Consider the following 26,189-nt stretch of genomic DNA (forward strand, 5'->3'; position numbering starts at 1 on the left):
AGCTCATGGTTATGCAACAGCCTGGCAGGCAGTGACAGTGCTTCTCTGAGCCGTTAAGAAAGTTCCATGGCCTCAGCTGGAGGCTGTGCAGCCGTCTGTCATTGTAAGTTCACTCTCTCCCCAGCCTTTGTCAGTGCCTGGGCTTGAGGATTCCAGGAGGCTGGCTGTGGCTGTGACCTCGATTTCTAACTTACACACAGTCATGAAACCACCTTTTGAAGAGGAGGAGGCTGCCCTGCACAGGGGCCCTGGCGCCTCCTAAGCCCGAGGGTGGGCGGGTTGGCCATGTGTGCTAAGGTCATGGCTGAAATCGGCAGAACCCAGCTCCACCCCTCATGTTGGCTGTGGAAGCCTCTGCCACCCCTCAGTGCTGGAGAAAGTCATTTCTTTCTGGACCTACTGTGTGCAGGCACCTGGGTAGACAGTGAGCCCACAAAGGCCTTTGTCCCTGCACTGGCTCAGCCTTTGGAGCGTGTGCTAAGAGGGAGGAGGGGCCCCGACCTGGCTGGGCGTGAGGGTGGGCAGGGGGCTGTCTGGAGTTGGCCATGCCGGCATGAAGGTGGAAGGGGAACGAATCAGGCAGAAGGGGCGGGAGTATGGACACGTGTGGTGAAATGGGGAGTTCAGCCTGAAACCTGGGCCTTGTGTGCTGTGCAGTAAAGGACTGACCTGCTGGGCGCCTGGCTTGTTCCAGCCTTTGGACTCCCAGGGTTGATAGCAAGGAGGGGCCACTGCTTCTCGGCACTGCTAACCCCTCAGACTGGAGTTTTGTATTTTACAGCCCCTTTTCCTGCTTCTCAAAAATCCAAACTTCTAAAAGCGTTTTTTCATCTAAACTTCAGAAAGCAATTTTGGAAATCTAAAAGAGCCATATTTAGGAGGGATCTGTGGCCAGCGCTTCTGTGGTTAACAACTCAGCAAGAGTGCCTCACTCGGGAGCCTTGACAGACAGGACTGCAGAGTCCGCTTCTGCGGCTTTCTCTCTCTCTCTCCAGTCACACGGCTTCCATCTGGGGAACATCCCGGCGGCCGAGGGCTGGTAACTGGAGCATGACCCAGGAAGCTGGGCCGCAAACCGCAGGGCTCAGCCTTGTGGACAGGACCAAGCTGTTACAGTCCTCCCCATACAATTCCCTCCTGCCCACAGGAGGAAGTGTGCAGAGCTGTCCCACAGCCTTTGATGGGGCCGGACATGTCCTCTTTATCCCCTCAGTGGGGCTGGCCCCTGATGACCTGTGGTCTAGAAAGCTGGAGCAAAGCCGGGTGGCCTTGGTTGCCGCTTCTTGGGAATGGGACATGAGTGAACAGCTGTGGGCCTGAGGGTGTAACACGGTGACGGTGGCGGAGATAGAGCCGTCGATGGCCCCCCTGCCTTGGCCAGTTCCTGGGGCTTGTCGGACGACGAGCATGTGAAAGTCACGAAAATTCCGGCAGGGATGTCCACAAGCACCTGGGGTGGCCAGAACTGCTGTGCCTCCCAGGAGAAGGAAGGGGCCTAGAGGGCCTTTTTTCTCTGGTGTGTGGTGGCTTAGGATCATCTCCCCAGAGCTTGGGGTGTTAGGGTCAAATATGTTGAACTGGCAAGTTGGAGCACATTGTTCTCTAATGCGTGACATGGCCCAGGATGCGTGGCCTGCTGAGGGGACGTGTCTGGAAACCAGGGCCTGCATAGCAGGCGGGGACGGGACGGGCTCGCCTGTGCCCAGCTCTGTAATAGATTCAGTGAGGACAGCCCGTCCCTGACCTCGACACACTGGCTAAAAGGGATTTTTGGGCCATTCCCAGTCTGACAGGCAGTTTGCCAGATAGTTATGTTTCTGGTGTTTTAATAAGTTAGGGTAGAGCGAAGTAGGATCATTGAAGCCAGGACTTACCAGGAAAATCAAGGACGTGTTTATTTTTGTGCATTAGTCATTTGCTAAGCACATAGCAGGTGCCCCAGGCCCTGTTCTTTGTCCAGAAGGAGCCAGCCCAGAAACTCCTGGTGTAGAGAAGGTTTTGGGGCGCTCTGAGGAATGACTGTGTGGGGTTGGAGGGGGAGACTCCAGGGAGGAGTGACCAGCTCGCTGTGTGTGATGACGGCGTGAGCTGCACCAGAACATCACGCACACCTCCCATTGCTTTCCTCCAGCGTGCCGGGTGAACGCTTCCCTCTGGCAAAACAAAACCCCACCCCTGATTAGTACCGGCCCTGCTCAGAGAAGCAGGGAAGCCGAAATCCCACCAGGGCGACTCTAGCGCCACCTGCTGACCAGCCCCATCCAGACTGGTCCCGAAGCTGCTGGTGTGTGTGCGCGCGTGTGTGTGTGTGTGTGTGCGCGCGCCTGTGAGTGTACACTGTGTGTGTAAAAGCTTTGAAGTAAGACAGGCTGACTTTGAAAGCCAAGCCTGCCCCTTACTACACACCATGGAGCCATGAGCAAGTTCTGCGTCCTCTCTGGGCATCTGTCTTCCCGCCCGTAGAGCGGGAGGACATGGGAGACAGTGGCGGGAGCAAGTGCGGTTCACCTGCAACCGGAAGCACAGTTCATGGGTCCCATGCTCCTCCCCCAGTTCACGGATGCTTCGGTTGCAGCTCCTCAGAGGCCCCCCTGGGGAAGAGCTCTCAGATCACCTGGAGCACTCCTGTTTGGCCTGGACCTGGGCATCTCTGGGGCAGGCTGCCACCAGCAACACCCGTGCCCACCTTCTTTCCTGCCTCTGCTTTGGGCCCCTCCCAGGCAGGATTTCCCCTTCAGTGCCCCTGACTCCCAGGCCAGTCCTTTCTAAGAGCTTGGAATGGTCATTAGCCAAGTAAATGCAAGGCCTCCTGTCAGTCCCGACAAACCTGGAAAGAGGAGGTAAAAGGAGACAGTCTCAATAAATGCCTCAAGCAAGTCCAAGTAACCCAGCACGAGACATGGAAACTTAAAAAGCCAAAAGGGAGATGTGATGGAAAGCCAGGACGAGAGGATGCTCCTGACTGCAGAATCCAGACACAGCCCAGATGGCGGGACTTCCTGGAGCACCTGGGCCAGGTCCTCTGGGGCTCTGCACCTGGGCCCTGCTTCTTCAGGCAGCCACCTTCAGAGTGTGATGGGCCAGGAGTTCAGGACACAGGAGACGACCCCTGTCCCATCTTGTGACAAGAAATTAGAACTTGTTACTATCCTGTAGCAGGAAGATAATACCTATCTTCATCCTGTCACAGGAAGTTAGAATCTGTAACAGGAAGTTGGAATCTGTGCTCATCCTATACAGGAAGTTAGGACCCATACCCGTCTCCACCGCAGGAAGTTAGGACCCATCCCAGGAGATTGGGGCCTGTCCCCGTCTCCATCACAGGAGGTTGGGACCCGTCTCTGTCTCCACCACAAGAAGTTCGGACCTGTATTATTTAGGGTTCTCTAGAGGGACAGAACTAATGGAATATACATATATATATATATATATATGTATTATATGTGCATTAGTCATTTGCTAAGCACATAGCAAGTGCCCCAGGCCCTGTTCTTTGTCCAGAAGGAACCAGCCCAGAAACTCCTAGTGTATGTGTGTGTGTGTGTATATATATATATAGTGTATATATATACATATATATAGTATATACACACTAGGAATATAGTATATACACACACCAGGAAAATCAAGGACGTGTTTACTTTTGTGCATTAGTCATTTGCTAAGCACATAGCAGGTGCCCCAGGCCCTGTTCTTTGTCCAGAAGGAGCCAGCCCAGAAACTCCTGGTGCAGAGAAGGTTTTGGGGCGCTCTGAGGAATGACTGTGTGGGCTTGGAGGGGGAGACTCCAGGGAGAAGTGACCAGCTCGCTGTGTGTGATGTATATATACATATATATGTATATTCCATTGTATATACAAAGGGGAGTATATTAAGTACTAACGCTCAGTGGCTGCATACCAGGTACCAAGAGATGTGGTAATTTGCTCAAGCAAGGAAACCACATCTGCTATAGCAGCTGCAATTGGAGTCACCACTTGGTTAAGCTTAACGATAATCCACTGCCATTCACCAAGATCCATCTGTCTTCTGCATAGGCCAAATGGGAGAGTTGAATGGGGATGTGATGGGAATCGCAGCACCCCTGAGTCTTTCAAGTTTTTGATGGTGACGCTAATCTCCTCATTCCCTCCAGGGATGCAATATTGTTTTTGATTTACTGTTTTTCTAGGTAGAGGTAGCTCTCATGACTTCCATTAGGACTTTCCAACCATAAAAGCCCTCACCCTACCAGTCAGGGAGCCAGTGTGGGGGTTCTGCCAGCTGCTAAGTATGTCTGTGCCAATTTTGCATTCTGGCACTGGGGAAATGACCACAGGATAGGTCCGGGGACCCACTGAACCCACTGTAAGTCAGACCTGAGCTAAAACTCCATTAATTACCTGACCTCCTTAAGCCCCTATTTAACTGGAGGGCCATGATGACATTTTGAGTCCCCTGGAATCAACGTCAGCTCGGAGACTGTCCAGTATTCCCCTAAATGTCTGATCATTTCCCTTTCCCCAGTGCATAGTTACTCTGGTAAAAGGCTGGAGGTCTCTTTGGGGAAAGATGGGAGAAAGATTCACTGCATAAATTGTTGGTAATGTAGTGGGGTCCTTCCTCAAGGGGACCCGGCCTCCGCTTCATTTAAGGGGTTCTGGGTCTGTAAACTGGTTCAAGTCTGGAAATTGATTGAGGGGCCATGTGTCTCTGTTTTTATAATTCAAATTAGTCTTTTGTCCATGTGACCTAGAAATTTTCTGCTTATACAAATCAAGTAGGAATGCAGGAGGCTTCCTATCAATTTCACTTCCAGGAACACTGTGATTAATTAGCCAATGTCAGAGCCCTACATGAGTCAGACTATTCCGATTACTGCTTTGCCTCTGCTGTCCATTACAGTAGCTGCACCCACCTTGCCTTTGATGGTTGAGTGCTACCACTTGGCCACTGCCACCTCAGGATCCAACTATTTCCATTGTATTTAAATTTTATAGTTGAGTGACTGCAGTTCCCACTGTTAGATCTGACATACTAAGAAGAGCAATTACAGGGCTCTTCAAAGATGCAGGTGCTGCCTTCACAAACAGATCTGTTTTGAAAGGCATTGGTCAAGGGTATATCTTCTGGACCCTCCCAGCTTGGATGAGTAGGTCTAAAGTGACTGATCCACTCCACCATCCCAATCTCCCTAAGTCTTTGGGTCCCTTCCTCTACATTAAACCAAGGAAGACAGGGCATTTCCAGCACGCTCACAGGGGGCCATCTCTTCATCCATATTTCAACTAAACAAGCAAATAAACTGTTACAACCTTTTTTAACTCCCTGAGTTGCAACATTAAATGCAGAGTCCCTGCTTAGCGGGCCTAAATGAGTAAATTCAGCCTGATCCAATACTATGTTCCTTCCACCATTCTCCAACACCCTTACTATCCATTCTCATGCCTGTTCTCCAGATTTTTGTTTCTATAAATTAGAAAACTCAAGCAGTTCTTTTTGAGTGTAGCTCACCGCCTCATGGGTCACACTCTCAACCTCATCTCTAGGGGCCCGCCAGGACTTTAGTCTAGCTATAGGTCTAGAGGCAAACAGGGGTGTTAGGGGTGGCTCCTGAGGAGAATCAACATTATCTTCCCTGGCAACTGCCTCACAGGAGGCCATCACTGTTGCCTCAGGCAGCGGGGTTTATCTCTTAGGACAAAAGTGGAAAGGCCGATGGGCAGGGGAGGGGATGTTGCCACTACTGGGGATGGGGAAGCTGTTAAGCTGTTTCTTCTGGCAAAAAACGTTCATCAGAGTTTACAAACTCAGTGTCCCTAGCTTCATCAGGCTCCTCCCACACGTCCCCATTCCAAGTTGCCGAGTTCCATTCTTTTCCAATCAGTGCTCTCACTTTAACAGTAGACACCTGGCGAGGCTGTGCCTGCATCTTTCATTGCAGATCAGCGACTCGCATGATAAGAGCTGGTGTCTGTTTTTCCACAATTTCAGCTCTTCCTCTACGGGAGATAAGACTCTCACACTCAGGGCAATCTTAGCAGATTTGAAGCTCAGTATCTGCTTCTGAAGCCGGGAGATAGAATCCCCGAGTTCATCATTTTCTTTCATCACTTTGTCCACTGAACTTAGGAGCAAACAACCAGCTTCATTATGTTCCTTGGTTCTCCACATATGATCAAAGGTATTATGTATAGAGTCACTAAACTTGCCTCTCAAGAGCGATGAATCAGAAGTTTCAAATGCGTTTATTTTGCATAACTTTCTAAACAGTTCACGCCAAGGACTATCAGTGTTCTCCATACTATTGTAAGTAGAGTCCTTAGCATTTTTGGGTCTAATCATTAACCAGCCAACTCCAGAAACCCCAAAACCAATGAGAGAACACCATCTTTAATATTCTGTTCCTCCTGGTACCCAAATCTGTAGTAGTTAGGGTTCTCTAGAGGGACGGAACTAATGGAATACGTATATATAAAGGGGAGTTTATTAAGCATTAACTCACACGATCACAAGGTCCCACAATCGGCCATCTGAAGGCTGAGGAGCAGGGAGAGCCAGTCCGAGTCACAAAACTGAAGAACTTGGAGTCTGATGTTCAAGGACAGGAAGCATCCAGCACAGGAGAAAGATGTAGGCTAGGAGGCTAGGCCAGTCTCTCTTTTCACATTTTTCTACCTGCTTATGCTGTGGCCGTGCTGGTAGCTGATTAGTTGGTGCCCACCCAGATTGAGGGTGGGTCTGCCTTTCCCAGCCCACTGACTCAAATGTAACTGTCTTTTGGCAGCACCTTCACAGACACACCCAGGATCAATACTTTGTATCCTTCAATCCAATCAAGTTGACACTCCGTATTAACCATCACAGGACTTGTCCCAGTCTCCACTGCAGGAAGTTAGGACCCACGCCTGTCTCCACCTACAAAGTTAGGACCTGTCTGTTTCTATTACAGGAAGTTGGGATCTGTCCCCGTTTCCAGTCCAAGCCCTGAACTGGCCCTGTGGACCCAGATGGGGTACTGGCCTGGAACACAAGGGCTTAGTGACAGGAAACTGGGAGCCGACCTCACTGGCTGAGCATCGATTTGGCTCCCTCCCTCACTCTGTGACCTTGGGAAGTGGGAAGGCCACATTCTCTCTGAGCCTCGGTGTCCTCGTGTGAAAAACATCACCGAAGCCACCGTCATGGTGTGGTGGCAGTGACCACACTAGAGAGTGTGTGGGGAGGAATAGCCGAGCACTTGGTAAACGGCAGCAGCTGTTTGCTAGTGGCAGAGATAGTCATTTCACGGGTCACCTCCGAGACCCACCCAAGATCCCTGTGTAGCCCTGGCCACTGCCTGGGCGAGGGCCTGGGAAGGGCAAGGGTGTGCCTGTGGAGTGCCCGTGGGGCGGGGCTCTGCCAGTGAGGAGGGGACGCACCTCACTCCGGGCACAGCCCTTGGTCTCCCAGCCACCCAGTGCCCCAGACGGTGTTGGAAGAGGCTAGTGCCTGAATCAGCAGCCTGGAGGTCCACGGCGCCTCCCGCAGGTGAGTGAGGGGCGCCCTTCGTGTTGGCTGAATCAGCCAGAGGGGCGGCGGGAGGCCCCGCCTGCCAGCCCCGCACCCCTGCGCTCTGCCGTTTCTCCGCTTGCTGGACCGGCCCTAACCCTCTTCTTGTCTCTCTGCCCACTTTTCTTGCAGCCGCTGTGAGCGCTTGCCTTGCCATGAGAATCGGGAGTGCTCCAAGCTGCCTCTGAGAATAACCTACTACCACCTCTCTTTCCCCACCAACATCCAAGCGCCCGCGGTGGTTTTCCGCATGGGCCCCTCCAGTGCCGTCCCCGGGGACAGCATGCAGCTGGCCATCACCGACGGCAATGAGGAGGGCTTTTTCACCACCCGGAAGGTGAGCCCCCACAGCGGGGTGGTGGCCCTCACCAAGCCTGTCCCCGAGCCCAGGGACTTGCTCCTGACCGTCAAGATGGATCTCTATCGCCACGGCACCGTCAGCTCCTTTGTGGCCAAGCTTTTCATCTTTGTGTCTGCAGAGCTCTGAGCACTCGCTTCGCGTCGCGGGGTCTCCCTCCTGTTGCTTTCCTAACCCTGCCCTCCGGGGCGTTAATAAAGTCTTAGCAAGCGTCCCACACCGTGAGCCTCGCGTGCCTTGGTTTTATTTGGCATGGTTGGGAGTCTGTGCCGCTTGTTACCTGGGGGTGAGCTGGGCACTGGCCGTCGCCTGGTACCCCCGAGGGCTGACTGAGGAGTGCTCCCCATGAGCGGGTCCCTGTTCACAGAGCCCACTGTCTGTACCGACAGGGGGGCCGGGCCGGGCACGTCATTTCACACGTGTTAACTCATCTTCATTTGTGTTGAACCCAAAGAATAAAGGTGGTGGTGGAGAAGGGCCCTCAGATTTGCTGAGCACAGTCCCCTCTCATTTTACAGATGTGGAAACTGAGGCCCAGAGAGAAGGGGAAGGGTTGGCCAAGGTTGCTTGACCTGCTGTGGCCACGCCAGGTTGAGGAAGCGGGTCTGCTGGCCCCTGCCTGGTTCTCTGCTGTATCCCCGGAGGTGAGCGTTTCACTGCGACAAGAAAGCTCTCTCCTGAGACTCAAGCCTCCTGTTCTGTTTGTCTTGATCAGAAGCCCAAATCTGCAGTGCAGAAACACGGAATGCCGTTGTGGCTTCTAGGATGCAGCTCTTGCCTCAGTAAAGTCGTTTGCGCCCACTGAGAATGCTGGCCCTGTGCCAGGGGGAGGCAAAGGCCCACACAATACATGTGGTGCTCACAGGACCCTCCATAGGCCCTTACACTAGTCTTGCCAGGCAAGTGGCCATCCTCATGGAGACTCAGAGGGCAAGTGATTTGCCCAAGATTACACAGCTGGTATCCGAGCCCTGGTTTACTGACTCCGTAGATCTGGCTGTTGCGTTCTGCCATAATACCTCCACTGAGGGCCTTAACCCCCTTCCTCCCTCCGTCTCCGCCATCATGGTCCAGCCAAGCCAGTCACCTCTCCGCCTCCGCTGCTCCCAGCGTCCATTCACCTCCCCTACAGCTCATTCTTTGCTTTGCAGCTGGAATGATCTTTTAGCCTCTGCCTAAAACCGTTCCTGGCTTCCTTACTATTTGGGTTAAGGCCTCCAGATCCTTAAGATGTCTGAAGGCCATGCCTAATTTAGTCCTTGCATGCAATCTGCAGCCTGGTCTTAACTTGTTCTGTCCTTACCCACTTCCCTTGAGCCACGCTGCAAGCTCTGCTGCCTCGGGCTCCTGGCCCGTGCTTTGCACCCTTGGCCTGAATGTTGCTTAAGCTCATGTGCCTTCCTCAGAGAGGCCTTCCCTGCCACCCCTGGCTTCTGTTTTCTCTGTCTGTCGTTCTCATGACCCCTTTCCTTCGTGGTGCTTGTGACGGGCTGCGGTTCCTGTTGACTTGCGTTTCACGTTTGTCTTCCCCACCTTCCAGAAGGCTCTGTGAAGGCAGAGACCAGGTCTGTCTCATTCAGTGCGGTGTTCCCAGGTCCTTGCAAAACATCTCACGTGCCGAAGGTGCTCTGTCAATGTCTGTTCAGGGAACAGATGACTCTGCCAGCCCTGGCTTATGTCACTAGCATTTCTGTGACTGTGACACTGTGCTGGCACTGTCTCCAGGCAGAAATCCAAGCGAGGAAGGCAGAACACCCCAGCGGGGTTAAGTAAAGAGGACCGCAGGGTTCTTCCATGGAAGCAGGGATTGGGGGATGCCCACCTTGATGCCTAGTGAGGAAGATGGACCTAGACAGACAGATGGCCCCACACCTCGCGCTGAGGCAGCTGTGATTGTGCCATGGGAGCACGAGCCCTTTTCCCCGTGGCCCTCGCCATTTTGTCTCCCGGCCGTCTCTCTGATCATGCCTGGTCTGCACCAGCCTCGAGTCTCCCATATTCTAGTACATTCTCCAAGATGCAGTCCAAGAGCCTCTCCGAAAGACTAGTCTGGTTACGATGGTCTGATCTTCCTTAGAACCTTCCATGGTTGTCTTTTCCTAGCAGATGAAGCATAGCCTCCTTGCAATGGCATTGGAGGCCTGGCCTGATCTGGCCTCTGCCCACCCTTTGAGCTGCACCTGCCCCACTCCAGCTCATCCATGTGCTTGTGCCCTGGCCCCACGGAGGGGCTTGCACTTCCCTGAATCTGTCTTCTTGTGGCTTTAGCATGTGTCATGCTGTCCCCCTGCAGACTGCCATTCTCCTTGCAGACTTGGCTCAGAAGTGACCTCCTCAATGCAGTTAGCCTGAGCTCCCCTGGCCCCGGGCTCCTCCATCAGAGCATTTACCCCATTGTGTTGTGGCTGTTTCTTAGTCCCCTCTAGACGGGCTCTTTGAAGGCGGGGATTGTGTCTGGTTAATTTCTGTATTCTCTGCAACTTTGCGGTGTTTGGCCTGAAGAAGGAGCTCAGTAAACATCTGAATAAACGTGGATGGATGGATGGATGGACAGACCGATGGATGGATGGATGGATGGATGGATGGATGGATGGATGGATGGATGGATGGATAGATAGCATTTTTAAGGCTTAGTTCAAATATCTTTTCCTCGGCCGGGTGCGGTGGCTCACGCCTGTAATCCCAGCACTTTGGGAGGCCGAGGCGGGCAGATCACCTGAGGTCAGGACTTTGAGACCAGCCTGGCCAACATGGAGAAACCCCGTCTCTACTAAAAATACAAAAATTAGCTGGGTATGGTGGCGAGTGCCTGTAATCCCAGCTACTCGGGAGGCTGAAGCAGGAGAGTCGCTTGAGCCCAGGAGGCAGAGATTGTAGTGAGCTGAGACGGGACTATTGCACACCAGCCTGGGCAACAAGAGTGAGACTCTGTCTCAAAAAAAATAAATAAATAAAAATGGTCTCCTCTGTTTAGCCAGCAAGCCACAGCAGGGGTTCTTGTCCTATTCAGTCATCCATTTGTCATGGGTCGGATCACTCAGGCCGGAAGGAACACCTTTGCCTTCATGTGCATGGGAATGTGAAGAGGTGAGGGAAACGTCTCAGGAGCTTTGGAGGCCACCCAGTGACCTTCCACAGCTTCTTGTGGCTCCTCCCTTCCAGAAGCTCCTCTGCAACATTCCCACCGAGGGACTCTCCTGTGTGTGTGGAACTCCCTGCCTCCTGAGGGGTCCCGTTGCATTTTGGGACCCCACCGAGGTTTGTGTGTGTGCCTGAGCGCACCGTGGGAGTGACAGCTGAATGACCTGAGCGCTCACCCCTGTCCCGCAGCTCCTTGGGGCTCCTTAGCCATGTTCCCAGCTCATGCTGCTGAGAGAGGATACCGTGCAGGAAAAGCAAAATAAGAGCAGGAGGTTGAATTTCCTTCTTGCCATTTGCTAGTTCTGTGACCCTGGATACGTCGTCAGCCTTTGAGAGCCTCAAGGCCCACCTCATGGTTGATTTTGAAGATGGCCTGAAATAATCCAGCGGCAGCACCTGATACAGAGTAGGCGCTCTGTCAGTGTGAATGTGGGTTTCTTCATTCAGTGGAAGGTAATTGGGTGTTCGTGCGGCTCTTCATTGAAACGGGGATGAAGATTCAGAGAGTTTGGAGGGATCCAAGATCATATGTGGAACTGACATCACTTTTGATTCCTAGACCTGTGCGTTCCTGGCTGTGTCACTAGTAAATCAAGCTCCTGAGGAGAAAAGACAGTAATAAGGGTGATATTTATTGTAATGATAATAATAACAACCCCAACAGCTATAGTGCTGACCACGAGACAGGTGCTGTTCCAAGCACGTAATTCGTTTCCTCCTCACAGCAGCCTAGGGAGGCAAGCACTCTTAATATCCCCATTCCACAGGGAGGACAGGGAGGCACAGAAAGGTGCAGGAACTTGCCCAAAGTTCCACAGCTAGTATCCAGTGGGGCTGGGATTCGAACGCAGGCAGCCTGGGCCGGGATCTGTGCTCTGAACCCATGTCCCGCACTGTAGCAAATGCTGGGGAGAGGCAGCATCCCTGGAGTGAATGAGACTGTTGCTCCAGCCCCATCTCACGGCGCCCGCTCTGCCATTCCCAAACCCAGAACAGGATATCTTACTAGCTAGAGGAGGCAGTGTGGTAAGGAGGAAAGGGCTGTGAGGCTGGAACGAAATAAGATAAGCAAAATGGGCCAGGTGTGGTGGCTCATGCCTGTGATCCCAGCACTTTGGGAGGCCAAGGCAGGCAGATCACTGAAGGTCTGGAGTTCGAGACCAGCCTGGTCAACATGATGAAATCCTGTCTTTACTAAAAATACAAAAATTAGCCAGGCATGGTGGCACACACCTGTAATCTCAGCTACTCAGGAGGCTGAGGCAGAAGAACTGCTTGAACCTGGGACACGGAGATTCCAGTAAGCCGAGATTGTGCCACCACACTCCAGCCTAGGCGATAGAGTGAGACTTTGTCTCAAAAAAAAGATATGCAAAACGTGTAGCATAGAGACTCTGGAAAGATGCTGATGCATTATTTCTGAAGTTCTCTGGATTCCAACCAAAAAACACCCACCCAGACAACTAGATAGGAAAATAGAACTCCATGGAAAACATTTACAACTAAACAAGGTCTGCCGTTCAGGTCCACCTGCATGACTTTGGCATCTGTGCAGGAAAAAACAGTGGCAGAACCCCAAAATAATCAACAGGTATCCTCAGAAAGTGCACTAGGCACTTTGAGGGAACAGCAGCTGAAACTGGGAGGCGTTTTGCTCACTCCAGGGGCCAGAGTGTTCACAGAGTCAGTGGGAGGGAGGGAGGGGCTGGCGCAGGCTCACTCTTGGAAGCTTTTGAATGTTTGCCACCACAGGTCCCCCTAAGGTTGAGGGACAGACTGCTGGAAATGGAACAGAAATTGTGTGGGAAAGAGACCATTGTGGGAAGAGAAGGTCCAGGTAAATGTGGAAGAATGTCAGGAGGTGAGCTCTGCAAAGTCAGGAAGATAACTGTGAATGCAACTCTCTCCCAAATTCCAGGAAAACGAATTTCCTCTAAAGAGGATCAACCCGAAAGCATCAAGTTCAAATTCCATGGATGAGTTTCTATAACAAAGTACTATAGACTGGGTGGCTTAAAATAATAGAAATGTATCGTTTCATGGTTCTGGAGGCCAGAAGTCTAAAATCAAGATGTCGGCAGGGCTGCACTTCCTCCGAAACCACCAGGGGAATGCCTCTTCTGGTGAGGAATGCTCCTTCTGTAGGGGAGTGCTCCTTCTGTAGGGGAGTGCTGCTTCTGTAGGAGAGTGCTCCTCTAGGAGCATGACTTGTCCCAGCTCCTGGAGGTTTTTTGGTAATCGTTGGTGTTCCTTGGCTTGCAGCTACATTGCTGCAATCCCTGCCTTTGTCATCACATGATCTTGTGTGTCTTTGTCATCACATAGCCCTCTTCTTATAAGGATATCGGTCATCTTGGATCGGGGCCCACCCTACTCCAATGGGACCTCATCTAAACTAATTATATCTTCAATGACCATAGTTCCCAATAAGGTCACATTCTGAGGCACTGGGGATGGAACTTTGCCATCTTTCTTGGAAGGACATAATGTAAACCATGACACCCGTACAAAGCGTTAGGGGCTGAATTGTGTCCCCCCCCCAAATTCATATGTTGAATTCCTAATCCCTAATACCTCTAAAGTCCCTATCTCCAAATGTGGTCACGTTCAACAAGGTAATGAAGGTAAAAGTGAGATCATATGAATGGGCCCTAATCCAGTACAACAGGAGTTCTTATAAGAAGAGATTAGGGGCCGGATGTGGTGGCTTGCACCTGTAATCTCAGCACTTTGGGAGGCCGAGCTGGGTGGATCACAAGGTCGAGAGTTCAAGAGCAGCCTGGCCCACATGGTGAAACCGCCTCTCTACTAAGAATACAAAAATTAGCCGAGCGTGGTGGCAGGTGCCTGTAATCCCAGCTACTCGGGAGGCTGAGGCAGGAGAATCACTTGAACCCGGGAGGCAGAGGTTGCAGTGAGCCAAGATTATGCCACTGTCCTCCGGCCTGGGTGACAGAGCAAGACTGTCTCAAAAAAAAAAAAAAAGAAAGAAAAAAAGAAAAATCGAGTCAGAATTAAAAGAAAACTGAGAAATAAAGTAATAGACCAAAGGAACAAAAAGTTAAACATTTTAGGTGTAAATACTAAACTAGACGGAACACAAAAGTGAATAAACAGATAAATAGAAGTTGAAAAGACCAAAATTTTTAAAAATCAAGGAAGAAATAACAAGAGATGAAAAGCTTGAAGAAAAAGTAACAAATATTCAAAATCTATAAGAAGATCTGACATTTAGATAATAGGACTCCCTGCAGAAGAAGCTGAATCCATGGGGGAAAATACTGTAAATGATCTCAAAGAAACTTCCCATAAATTAAAAAAGAGATTTGAAATTCCACATTGAAAAAACATATAGCACACCTGAGCATATCAACAAGAACAACCAACACCAAGATACATTCTTGTGTAATTGTTGTACTTTAAAGAAAAGGAGGAAGGCCAGGTGTGGTGGCTCAAGCCTGTAATCACAGCACTTTAGGGGCCAAGGTGGGCAGATCACAAGGTCAGGAGTTTGAGACCAGCTTGACCAACATGGTGAAAACCAGTATCTACTAAAAATACAAAAAAATTAGCATGGTGGTGCACGTCTGTAATCTCAGCTGCTCAGGAGGCTGAGGCAGGAGAATTGCTTAAACCTGGGAGGCAGAGGTTGCAGAGAGCCGAGATCACGCCACTGCATTTCAACCTAGGCAACAAGAGTCTCAGAAAAAAAGAAAAAAGAAAGAAAGAAAAGGAGGGAAAAATAAACTATGAACATTTAAACGAAAACAGTAAGTGACTTACAAGGGAAAAAAAATATGTTCTCATTAGACTCTTTGACAGCAACACTTTATGCTAAAATAAAATAAATAACATATTAAGGACACTCAAGAAAAGGTAAGCCCAGATTTTTATACCTAGCAAAACTGACTTTCATGTACAAAGAGCACAAACTATTATGACCATGCAAGCATTAAACTTTCAGTTACTTCTAGAACTACAACTAAATGAGTGTTATAAGGAAAAGAGTATAGTGTGAATTACTGGATAGCTCAGACAATGTAGACATAGCACATTTATTTTTAAACTCTGGGCTGAATAGGGAGAGTATATCAAACATTATTTTCAATAATTATGTTAGTCATGGTAGCTTTAGAATGGTCATCCTGAGGCTACTGTGGAGGTAATGTGGGATAATGATGGAATACCCTATGTCCTTGAGGACCAGGATTCTGATGTGGAAGAAAGAATATGCCTTTGTAATACAGAAGAATTTTTTTTTTTTTTTTGAGAGGGAGTCTGGCTCTGTGGCCCAGGCTGGAGTGCAGTGGCCGGATCTCAGCTCACTACAAGCTTCGCCTCCCAAGTTTACACCATTCTCCTGCCTCACCCTCCCGAGTAGCGGGGTCTACAGGCGCCTGCCACCTCACCCAGTTAGTTTTTTGTATTTTTTTAGTAGACACGGGGTTTCACTGTGTTAGCCAGGATGGTCTCAATCTCCTGACCTCGTGATCCACCCGTCTCGGCCTCCCAAAGTGCTGGGATTACAGGCTTGAGCCACCGCGCCCGGCCTGGAAGAGATTAATTAAAAACCATATGGTGCTTATTTTGAATTGGATATCAGTATGAACTCTTGGTGTATATTATTTTTTTAAATGTCCACTGAAGAGGCCTAGAAACAATGACCAACCCCCTAGCACTGAGCCTCCCTAGTATCCAGACTGTGGTCTTGATAAGCCATTTCTCACTAAAAACAAAAACAGGCCGGGCGCTATGGCTCATGCCTATAATCCCAGCACTTTGGGAGGCCGAGGTGGGCAGATCACAATGTCAGGAGCTCGAGACTAGCCTGATCAGCATGGTGAAACCCCATCTCTACTAAAAATACAAAAATTAGCTGGGCATGGTGGTGTGCGCCTGTAGTCCCAGCTACTCAGGAGGCTGAGGCAGGAGAATCGCCTGAACTGGGAGGAGGAGGTTGCAGTAAGCCGAGATTGCACCACAGCACTCTAGCCTGGGCGACAGAGCGAGACTCCATTTCAAAAAAAAAAAAAAAAAAAAAAATCAAAATAGCACATGGAGGGAAGCATCTCTTTACAGGAGTATTCCAGCTAATAAATGGAAATGAAATGGTAGAACCAGACTATCAGCATTTTGCAATCCTTGATGAATCAGTGGGCAGAAGCCTTGAGCATCAGTAGATGCTGTCCTCACAGACAGGCAGCCAGTCACTGTGTGGCTCTCACTGAAGACGCACTACCACCTACCGTCTTGTGAAAAGGGACTGGGCCTGCGTGGCATCAGGACTCTGGATTCGGCTGCCAATGTCCAGGAAATCAGTGGACAGAGGACCACGCTGAACTGCACCATGAGGATGCAATCAACAAAGTCCAGCCTGTAGGACGCAACAGCTCAAATTCTTCAGGTTCTTTAATAGATAAGTTGTATGGGGAATAAAGGAGGCCGGGCACGGTGGCTCACGCCTGTAATCCCAACACTTTGGGAGGCCGAGGCGGGTGGGTCACCTGAGGTCAGGAGTTCAAGACCAGCCCGACCAACGTGGTGAAACCCCATCTCTACTAAATACAAAAAATTAGCCAGGCATGATGGCACATGCTTGTAATCCCAGTTACTTGGGAGGCTGAGGCAGGAGAATTGCTTGAACCTGGGAGGTGGAGGTTGCGGTGAGCCAAGATTGCAACATTGTACTCCAGCCCAGGCAGCAAGAGTAAAACTCCATCATAAATAAATAAACAAACGAAGAAACCTGTAGATTAAAAAAGAAAAGAAAGGAACGGAGAATAAACCTGTAGATTAAAATGGACTTAAAAGACAGAGCAAAAACATGTTGATGGAGAAGTCTGAATGATTGTGTCTAGAGATGCACGCTTATGTGAGGAAACTATGAAGAAACCCAGGTAGGGGACTGCCATGGGACGCAGGCTAGGGGTCGCTTCTGGGATGCAGTAGGAGTTGAGCTCCGTCTGGCAGTTGCGGGGCCTTTGGTGACTGGCCACGTTCTCTTTCTTGACCTGGGTGTTCATTATAAAGGCATTTGCCTTATAATAACGCGTTAAACTATACTTTCGTTTTGTGTAATTTTGTATCCGCGTTTTATTTTATGATCAAGAGGTTTTAAAAATCTATCTGGCACAGTAGCTGGAACCCAGACCTCTGAGAGACTGTAGCCTCTTCTCCTGCCTCCCCGTCGCCTGGTGATGTGGAATTGACTTTGCTGTGCCGGGCACCGAGCTTGACGCTATCTGCTCCTTCGTTTACTACCCTGCTGCCCAGCCTCACTGTGGGCTCTGAGAAGGCGGGACCATGTGTCCCTTGTTCACTTTGCTGTTCCTAGCACCTGGCGCGTGGCACTCAAAACATATTTGTTGGGCGAGTGAACCTGTGACTCTATTTTGTGGTTGTGGATATTGATGCTCAGTTCGTGCAACTGACAAATTTCCAAGCTGTGCTTATCCGCCAGGGCACATGGAAGCCAGGGGGTGTTTCTGGCATTTAGGTCCCGCTCCAGTTTGCAGGAAGGGCCAGGAACCTCCCCACAGAGCAGCCAGGCTGCAGAGACCACTGTCGTTCTCTGACAGAGCTGTCTCTGGGACAGATGCCCCTGGCCTGGCCACCTGCCTGCCCCTCCTCCCTGGACCTTGGCCCCTGTAGGAGCTGCTGTCCCAGTTTCCCCATCAGCCTTGTGTGCTGTGGTTCCCCTCAGGCTCCAACAAGAGAAGACAGACACGGTCCGCTGCATCAAGTCCTGCCGCCCCAACGATGTCACGTGCGTGTTCGACCCCGTGCACACCATCTCCCACACCGTCATCTCGCTGCCCACCTTCCGCGAGTTCACCCGCCCTGAAGGTGAGTGGCATGGGCTTGGGGGTCCCAGGGCCCCCTAGGGCCTCCCTCAACGTCAGCTGAGGGCTTGGCCTACAGGAGCCATTCCTTGTAAAACTTGGCCCGGGCTTTGAAATGCGGAACTTTCTTTGCATCTGTGTATCGCCCCCCACTGCCCGCACCTACCGGAACAGCAGCATTTGGCCCCTTCTCAGATCTCTGTTCAGGGGTCTTTGTTATGGGTCACAGTTGTTATGCAGACAGCCATTAAGCACTGATTCTGTGACCAGCACTGGAGAATCAGGGAGGGCCTCCAGGAGGAAGTGACGGCCAGGCCAGGTCCTGGATGGTGAGGTATTCGAATGAAAGGGGGAAAAGGGGAGAGGAGCGTGCCCAGTGGAGCAGGACGTGGCCAGAAGGGTCTGGCGGTATGGGAGACAGTGTGGGCATTTGAGGAACTCAGCCAGGGTTTTCCGCTGGAGTGGTAGAGGCTTGGCAGGAGGTGGGCTGGAAGGATAAACAGGAGGCTAAAATTGGAGTTGGGCCTTCAACCCCCAGGCTTTGGGGGAACCATCGGAAGGTTGCAGTGGACGAGGTTTGCATATAGAAACATCATCCTGTTGACCTAGGGCCAGGTGAACTGGAGGGGCCTGACTGGAAATAGGAAGCTCAGGTATAACCCAGTCAGTGCTCCCACACCCTGGCCTGGCTCTCTAGGAAGCTCCTGGCATGCAGTGTAGACATGTTGTGTAACCTGCCATCACTGCACCGTTTCTCTGGAGCAGGGCCAGGGGCTGCACGCTCCCAAGCCTGGCAGAGGGCTATGGATGGAGCACTGCCCTGTTCACCTCGCTTTCGGGCTGTGCTGCCCATGTGCCTGGTCCCCAGACACCCCCGCCCTCTAGGGAGTCCCCATCCCTGGCCTGCGGAGAAGCTTGCCATGATTTCATTCATTCAGCAGCCGTGGATGGAGCCCCTCTGCGTCAGGCTCTGGGGACATGGTGATAAGAAGGGGTCCTCCTACCCTCTGAGGGGAGGCATACAACGGAGCTAGCCGTGAGGACACCAGTGTTTACACCATGACACAACCATGCAGTGGGGGATGGGGGAGGAGAGGCTCCCCCAGCACGTGGTTGCCCAAGGAACGGGTCCCCAGTCCCAGTCCCCCAGGCTTGCCCCTCCGGAAAAGGAACGGCACTGAATCGCCACAGGGTGGCACAGACTCGGGTCAGAGAAAATAACTAACTGGTATTTGCCTTTTGCAAAATGATGGGGTTTCACCAAACCACATACAAATCCTTCCCAAATCCCCGGTGGCTGGTTTTGTGGCCTCTTGGGCCAGCCCCGATCTGAGTGTTGGTTGTCGCAGGGAGCTGAGTGCCGTTGGGACACCTGTTAGCATCTCGGGCCCAGGAAATCCAGACCCTGACCCTAAGTGCTGAAAGGACCGTTAGTGGATCCCCGCCGGCTTCCTTCCTCACCTTACAGGGTGAGGAAACTGAGGCCCACGGAGAGGACTCCCCCCAGACAGCCCAGAGCTGGGGCTGCCCTGCTTCACTGTCTGATCTGAGAGATGGACACACCCCCAGAGAGCCCAGGCCACCCTGAGCGGTGGCCCCCTGACCCGCAGCACTATAGATGGGAGAGGGGCCCACTCCCCTAGCCTTCCTGCTCTCTCCCTCTGTCCCCCCACTCGCTTCCCTCCTCTGGCCCCCACCTTCATGAATATTCACAGTGACTGATGACTTCTCACCAGCCCTGCCTCTGATTAGCTCTGCGTCCCCAAGCAAGATCCAAAATCTCTGTTTCCCCCTCGATAAAACAGGGATAGGCTGTGATATAGCAAGGTCCAGACCCCCTCCAGCCTCCCGCACGGGGGATCTCTGGCTTCACTGATGTTGCCTCGTGAAAGGGCCCTGGGTTAGGTCTTCATTCCCCGAGGGCAAGTTCCTGGGGCCGAGTTCCTGGGACTGGGGCTGGGGACAGGCTGTGCTGAGCCCTTCTCCATGCTGTGCCTCTGCAGAGATCATCTTCCTCCGGGCCATCACGCCACCGCATCCTGCCAGCCAGGCTAACATCATCTTTGACATAACGGAAGGGAACCTGCGGGACTCTTTTGACATCATCAAGCGCTACATGGACGGCATGACCGTGGGTGAGTGGCCGGGAATATCAGCTCTATCCAGGCACCCCTCCCCGTCCACCCCCAAACCTCTCTGGCCCAGCCCAACTCCCATCTGAATCCCCTTCCCAGATCCGAGCCCACCCAACCTTCAGGGCCCAGAGCCGAGGCCACCACAGCTCCCAGTCGGTCTCAGCCGAGGAACGGCCAGAGTGGGGGCTCCTGCCTGGGATCCGACCCTAGCTGTGCCACCCGCTCTCCAGGTGACCCCTCTGGGTCTCGGTCTCCCTGCCTATAAAATGGATGGGTTCCAGAGAGCTCTGCTTCTCACAACCATGAATTTCAAATGATACCACCCAAGTAAAGCGCTTGACCTGGGGCTGGCACAGTCCCGCAGTCAGTGGGAGCTAAGAGGATTGTCATTCTTGGGGTGCAGTGGGAGGGATAGCAAAGTAGGAATCAGAGGACCTGAGCTCTGGTCTCTCAGCCTTGGAACTAGCCGGACTCGCCATGTGGCCTTGAGTAGTAGTCGTCCCCTCCCCACGCATCAGTTGGTAAGAGGACCAAGGCCACTCTGTGCGCACAGCCCATCGGAACGGGGAACTCACTGCTCTTTCTCCCTGGAGATCCGGTGTTTGGGGACCGTGAAGGGAGGCTGGGGCGTGAGGGGACTGTGGAAGTCCTGTTGATGGGTGCAGGCTGGGGAAGTTGTTTACAGGCTGGGGCAGGGCCCTCCCTGGCTAGGAACGGGCTTTAAGGACAACTTACTCATGTGAAAAAAGATCCAGGCCCGCTCCACTCCGCACACTTGTTTCTGTCATTCACAGCCCCTCTCCTGAACCGTCACATTTTAAACAATTTACAGTCATGGGAAATGAAAACGGTGGCATCTGCCATTTTGGACTTGGATTTATACTCGGAACACTTTCAAAGCAGCTGAGCAACGGACGGACAGTCCCTGCCCTCCCCTGGGCCTCAGTTTCCCCATTGTGAACTGGGAGGATTGGGCTTCATAGTCCCTTAGGCGCTGGATTCCGGGAGGTCCTAACCAGAGCCGGTGACCGTGCAGTGCGCACTGCGCAGAGCGTTTGGGGGCGCGGCCTCCAGGTGGCGCTGTTGGACCTTGGAGGCTCAGTCCTTGCTGGCCAAACCCCGACGGTTGTTAAAACTGGCGGCTGGAGAAAGGAATCGTTATTCCCCTCTTGCCAAAGAGCCATTTATAGCACCTTTACAAGCTTTTAAATGGGTTTGCATGTTGTAAACATGACTGAGTCACTGCGCGGGGCTCCCCACGCCAGCCTCCTCCTGCACTAACTGGCAGCAGGAATAATTAGTTAATTACAATTAATGGTGCATTAGCCCTCGCGTGATTCCAAGGGGAAGGCACATGGTTCGGTTATTGGCTGTTGTGAAACTTGCTGCTTGCCCTGAGTCACTCCCCACTCTGGGCCTCAGTTTCCCCCATTGTGAAATGAGAGTTTAGGTGAAGGGAGCCTTGAGGGCCCTCCAGGCCCCTGTGCAGGAGGGCAGGGAGGAGGAGGTTGGATCAGGGGTTTGTCCTGCCCTACTGGGTGGGTGGAATATGCACCCTGACACTGGCCCACAGCCACCCCCCGGCCCAAAGGGGCCAGCCCTGTGCTTGATGCTGGGCTTGCAGGTGTGGCTGGGACATGGCCCAGCCCTCAGGTGGTTTCCAGATCTTGGAACATGGGAGTTTGGAATCCTAGGACCTTCCAGTTCACTCACTCATTCTTTCCGTTTCTGAACTCTTCCTGAGCCCCTGCCTGTGCCTGACCCTGGGCTGAGCCTTGCAGATACAGAGAGGGATAAATACCACGTCGCCCCTGTGGGCTTTGCATCTCAGCAGCAGGGAGACGCCACCCCATATCAGATCATCAAAATGTGATGCCAAAATAGGCATGCACAGAGAGACAGGCCTTGACGGCCTGTGGAGGCTCTCTCAGGGGAAGTCTCCTGGCAGGTTTTGCATCTTTAGTTCCCACCTACATCCTTCCTGGGGTGACCCAAGCCAAGAGGTTGGGCAGCTGCTGGGCCTGGAACCAGTGCCCACCAGTGCCTTTCTCTGGCTGCATCTGCTCCAGACAGAAACAACCTGGGAGTGTCTGTTTCTCAGCTTCCCATCCACTGGGGCAGAAAATCCTGGCATGTCAGAGCCTGGAGGCTCCTAGAGACCATCTCTTCCAACTCCTTCTTCTGTAGGAGGGGAAACCGAGGCCCGGAAGGGCGAGGAGGCTTGCCAGTCTTCTCACAGTGAATCAGGGACACAGTGGGCAATGGAGCAGAGTCCCAGGGTATGAGAGATAATCGCAGGCCCTGTCCCTGCAGCGAGCTTCTGGGAATGGAATGTGGATGAGGCCACAAGGACCCAGCGGCTTCCCCCAGCACAGTTGGTCACGGGTGCCCTGGTCTTTGGAATTCCGGGCTGGGGCTGCGTGAGGGAGGGCCCCAGCCTGGCCCTTGGAATTGTCGTGCCTGTAGCCCTGTGTGCTGGGGAGGCCCCTGCCTCTTCCACGCCTCGGTCTGTGTGCCGGATGCCCCACCTGGCTGCGTTCCTGGAGTTGACCTGGTGCCCATGTCATCTCAGGTGGAGGACTGAGACCCCCCAGGGGGGCAAGCCCTGCGTGTTGGGACCTAGGCTGCGTTGCTGGCTGGCTCCTGTCTCTGTCCCCACTGCGCTGATCTTATTTCTCCATCTGGGATCTCTTCCCTGGGCTTCCATATCCCTACTTCCTTCTCCCTCCTCTTCTGCCCAGAATAACTTCCTTACGTCCTGGGAGCTTCCTGGTCCCTAGGGGCAGCCATCCCGGCACACGGCTCCTGGCCTGTCCACCTGGCAACAGATGGTTCCGCCACTGGACTCGAGCCCAGCCTGAAGCAGCCCTGGAAACGTGGGGTTGAAACCTCACCGGCTCCTTACCGTGGCTGGGTACCTTCACCCCCGCATTCCCCAGTCCTCACAGACACTGCCAGCGACGGGTCATGATTGTCTCCCTTGGGCAAAGGAGGGAACTAAGTTAAATGACCGCCTGAGACTGTGCAACTGAAAAACCGCAGGGCCTGGGATGTTTTCAGACTTGTTTTCAGCAGTGCAGTTCTCATTTCAAGCAGTGACTTAGACAGAAACTCTTGGTGGTGGTGGAGAGGAGGAAAGCGGCTTCCAGGGCCGCTGCTCCTGAGGGGAGCGTGGGAGGCTCTTGAGCCTCCTGGGAAGCCCCGTGCAGCTCTGTGCTGCCTGCAGCGCACGGCAGGGAACGCCGCCTACTCACGGTGCTTGCTGAACCCTTGTCTGCTCTAGGCCATGCCCTGTGTGGACACTGGGCACCGGATCAGGAGGGCTTCCTGGAGGAGGTGAGGCCTGAGCTGAGTCTCCTTGCATGTGAGGGAGTGACACTTAGTACCTGCGATGACCGGGAGCCAGGATTTCATCATTGCCAGGACCGTGTGACATGGTGGGATTATCTCCTCTAACAAAGGAGAGAGTGAGGGCCAGAGAGGGCAAGAGACTTGCCCGAGGCCACTCAAAGCTGGGGCCAGAACGGGCCTGAAGCCCAGTCTTCCCCAAACACCACACCCCCGCCCCAAGAGCCGGAGCCCAGGGTTGACTGGTGCTGTCGTGGGCAAAGTTGCCGTGAGTTTGGATGTCCCAGAAAAACAATCAGTGCACAGGCCCCCGGGACTCGCCGTGTCAGTCCTCCCAAAGTAACAAAAGAAGAGGGAGAATCGTCCCGAGTCCACTAAGAACCTGCAAGGGCCGAGTCTTCCTCTAACGTAGCCTTGAAAGACCCGTTCTCGGCGGGGATCGAGGAGCCCGCAGCGGAGCCCACGCCGCTGTCTTTGTAAAGCCCCCTCGCATTCCTCTTGAACCGGCTGTCAAGAGAAAAATGAAGAATGCCTTTTCGCCCTGTGCAAAAATGCTCCATTAACGCCCCAGGGATTCTCAGGCCACTACAAAGCCTTCCTTATCCGGCTCTGGATTCATTCTCAGCTCTGCAGGCTGTAATCCGGGGTGCTCTGGGAAGAGATCTTTCAGGTAATATCTCCTGAGTGATGACTAATGGGGGAGCCCTGGCTGCAGCAGGGGCGTGCTGTGTATATCAGTGTGCGGATGAGACAGAAAGGCAACTCGGGGCAACCGGGGATCCCCGGACCTCTGGGCTGTGGCTGCTGTCTGAGCCTCAGACCTCCCCTCCAGCCTCCGGATCACCACTTCCTTTGAACTCTCAGGCCAGCCACGTGAGTGTCTGGCTTACTCCACTCACCCTCAAGACCTAGCATGTGTGTGATCACTTCCAAGAAGCCTCCCCTGACTGCTGTAGGGTCATGGCTGTGTGATAGGAGGGCCTGGCCTGCAAAAACGCCCTCCCTCTTTCTCCAGGGAGGGAAATCTGTGTGCTATGAGGCTTGGTTGTGGCCACATTTCTGTTAAAACCCTGCCAGTGCCGGGAGGAGCTAGAGAGCCTGCAGGTGAAGTAATTCTTTGGCCTACGGACGCATTTTGCACGTGGACCTCCTGACCCTTGGGCCTACCAGGTTGCAGGGAGCTACAGAGTTGTCTTTGTAGTTTTTTGCAGGCCAGCCCCTCCTGTTACGTGGACATGACCATGGGGCAGTCAGGGAAGGCTTCTTGGAAGAGGTCACACACGTTCTGGGTCTTGAGGCCGAGGAGTGAGCCAGACAAGTGGGACACCCAAACTCACAGCCATGTCTGTGGCTGGCCCATGAACAGCGCGACGAGAGGCAGGGAGCCGGGAAGGGAGGGCACAGCATACGGTTTGGGGCTACTGGAGCATCCAGGGTACAGGGAAGGTTGAGGGGAGGCTGAAAGGGGCTACAGGGCCAGGCCTTGGTGGATGCTGTCCTGGGGGCCACGGGAGCCACGGGAGGTCTGTGCTGTCCCCTGGGAGGTTTGTGCTGCCCATGGAGCTTCCAGATCCTGCTGCTTTGTTTCACCCGCCGGGCCTCCTGCAGCTTGAGGTTGCGGTTGAGGTTGTACCCGCTCAGCAGGTAAGAAGACTGAGGCCGGAGGAGCTAAGTCCCCAGGATCTCCCAGCCAGGAAGTGTTCGAGGATAGGGCTTAGACCTGAACTGTCCAGCTCTGGGACTCCCTATCCCCATGGCCTATGTTAAGCCCCGATTCTGGTCTATACCAGCTGGTGTCTACACTGGCTGGCATCTGTCAGCAGTGGTTGAGTCTGAGTCCCAGCCATAGACGATAAGTAGTGAAGCACCTCCTTTTACACAGTCCCAGTGCTCCCGGCCATGGGGTCTTGGGTCCTCGGCCAGTCCTTGATGAGGAAAGACCTCCCTGTATGTCCGGGCAGTCAAAAGATGAGGTTCAGATGTCACCATTCTGCGGAATGGCGGGGTCCTGGAGGCTTTCTCTCCGGCTGTTTACCTGCCAAGGGCCTACTCGTCCTTGGTCACACAGGCGACTCACCAGGCTGCTCCCTGGGACCCCCAGACCTGCCTTCTTTCCAGGACCCCTCTCAGCCTCAATGATTCCCCAGTGACAGCCACAGCCGCACCCCGTGCAGATAGATGCTGGGGTTGGCTGCAATTTAGGGAGGCTGTTTCTAGGCCGGGGCAGGAGCTTCACGGCTGGGAATGGGCTTTAATGACAACCTACGCGTCTTAGAAGACATCCAGACCTACTGCACTCTGCACACTTGCTTCTGGGCAAGCCCTCTGGTGTGACTTAGTGCATGTGTGGCTGGGTGTGGAATGTGTGTGTTTGTGGGTGGGTGGGTGCGTGTGAGTGGTGAGTGCGTTTGCACAGGATTTGATCTCTGAGATGTTTTATACTCTCTGGCTTGGAGAAAGGACAGTCCTGTAGTATCAAGACCAGACCTTGTGTCCCCAGCCCAAGGCTGCCCTGGGCCCAGGGACAGTGTTTGGAGACATTGCTGGCAGTTTTGCTTTGGAATCACCTGGTGCCTCCCTGTGCGTCCACCCATCATGTGCCCAGAGGCCCATCACAAGCACCATATGCTGTTAGATCCTTGAGCAGCCTTGTGGGACAGCCACCTGGGGCAGGCATCACCATTTATGTAAGAAAGAAAGGAAGCGCTGGCCCAGGGTCCCACAGCCAGCGAGTTGGAGCTGCACTTCCCAAGCAGGTCCTTAAGTCAGCTCTGTGTTGTCCCCCAAGCTTCGCAGCCCCCCAGGCAGCTCTAAGGGCTCAGCTGCTGCAGGGTT

General features: G+C 53.0%; 1 protein-coding gene across 3 annotated transcripts in view; it reads left to right on the forward strand.

Annotated features, from left to right (window-relative positions):
• The window catches only part of FBLN1 (fibulin 1), a 93,532-nt gene that overhangs the window by 50,725 nt on the left and 16,618 nt on the right, over positions 1-26,189 (forward strand). The window contains exons 15-16 of one of the 3 annotated variants that reach the window (XM_023221757.1): positions 17,733-17,875; positions 19,875-20,006. In XM_023221757.1, coding sequence (XP_023077525.1) covers positions 17,733-17,875; positions 19,875-20,006 — 275 coding nt within the window. Of the gene's footprint in view, positions 1-7,662; positions 8,109-9,613; positions 10,436-17,732; positions 17,876-19,874; positions 20,007-26,189 lie in introns of those variants that run through there. The other 2 variants (XM_023221758.2, XM_023221756.2) reach the window with 2 other exon arrangements.

The sequence above is a fragment of the Piliocolobus tephrosceles genome, chromosome 19 (assembly GCF_002776525.5).
Source record: "Piliocolobus tephrosceles isolate RC106 chromosome 19, ASM277652v3, whole genome shotgun sequence".
Lineage (NCBI taxonomy): Eukaryota > Metazoa > Chordata > Mammalia > Primates > Cercopithecidae > Piliocolobus > Piliocolobus tephrosceles.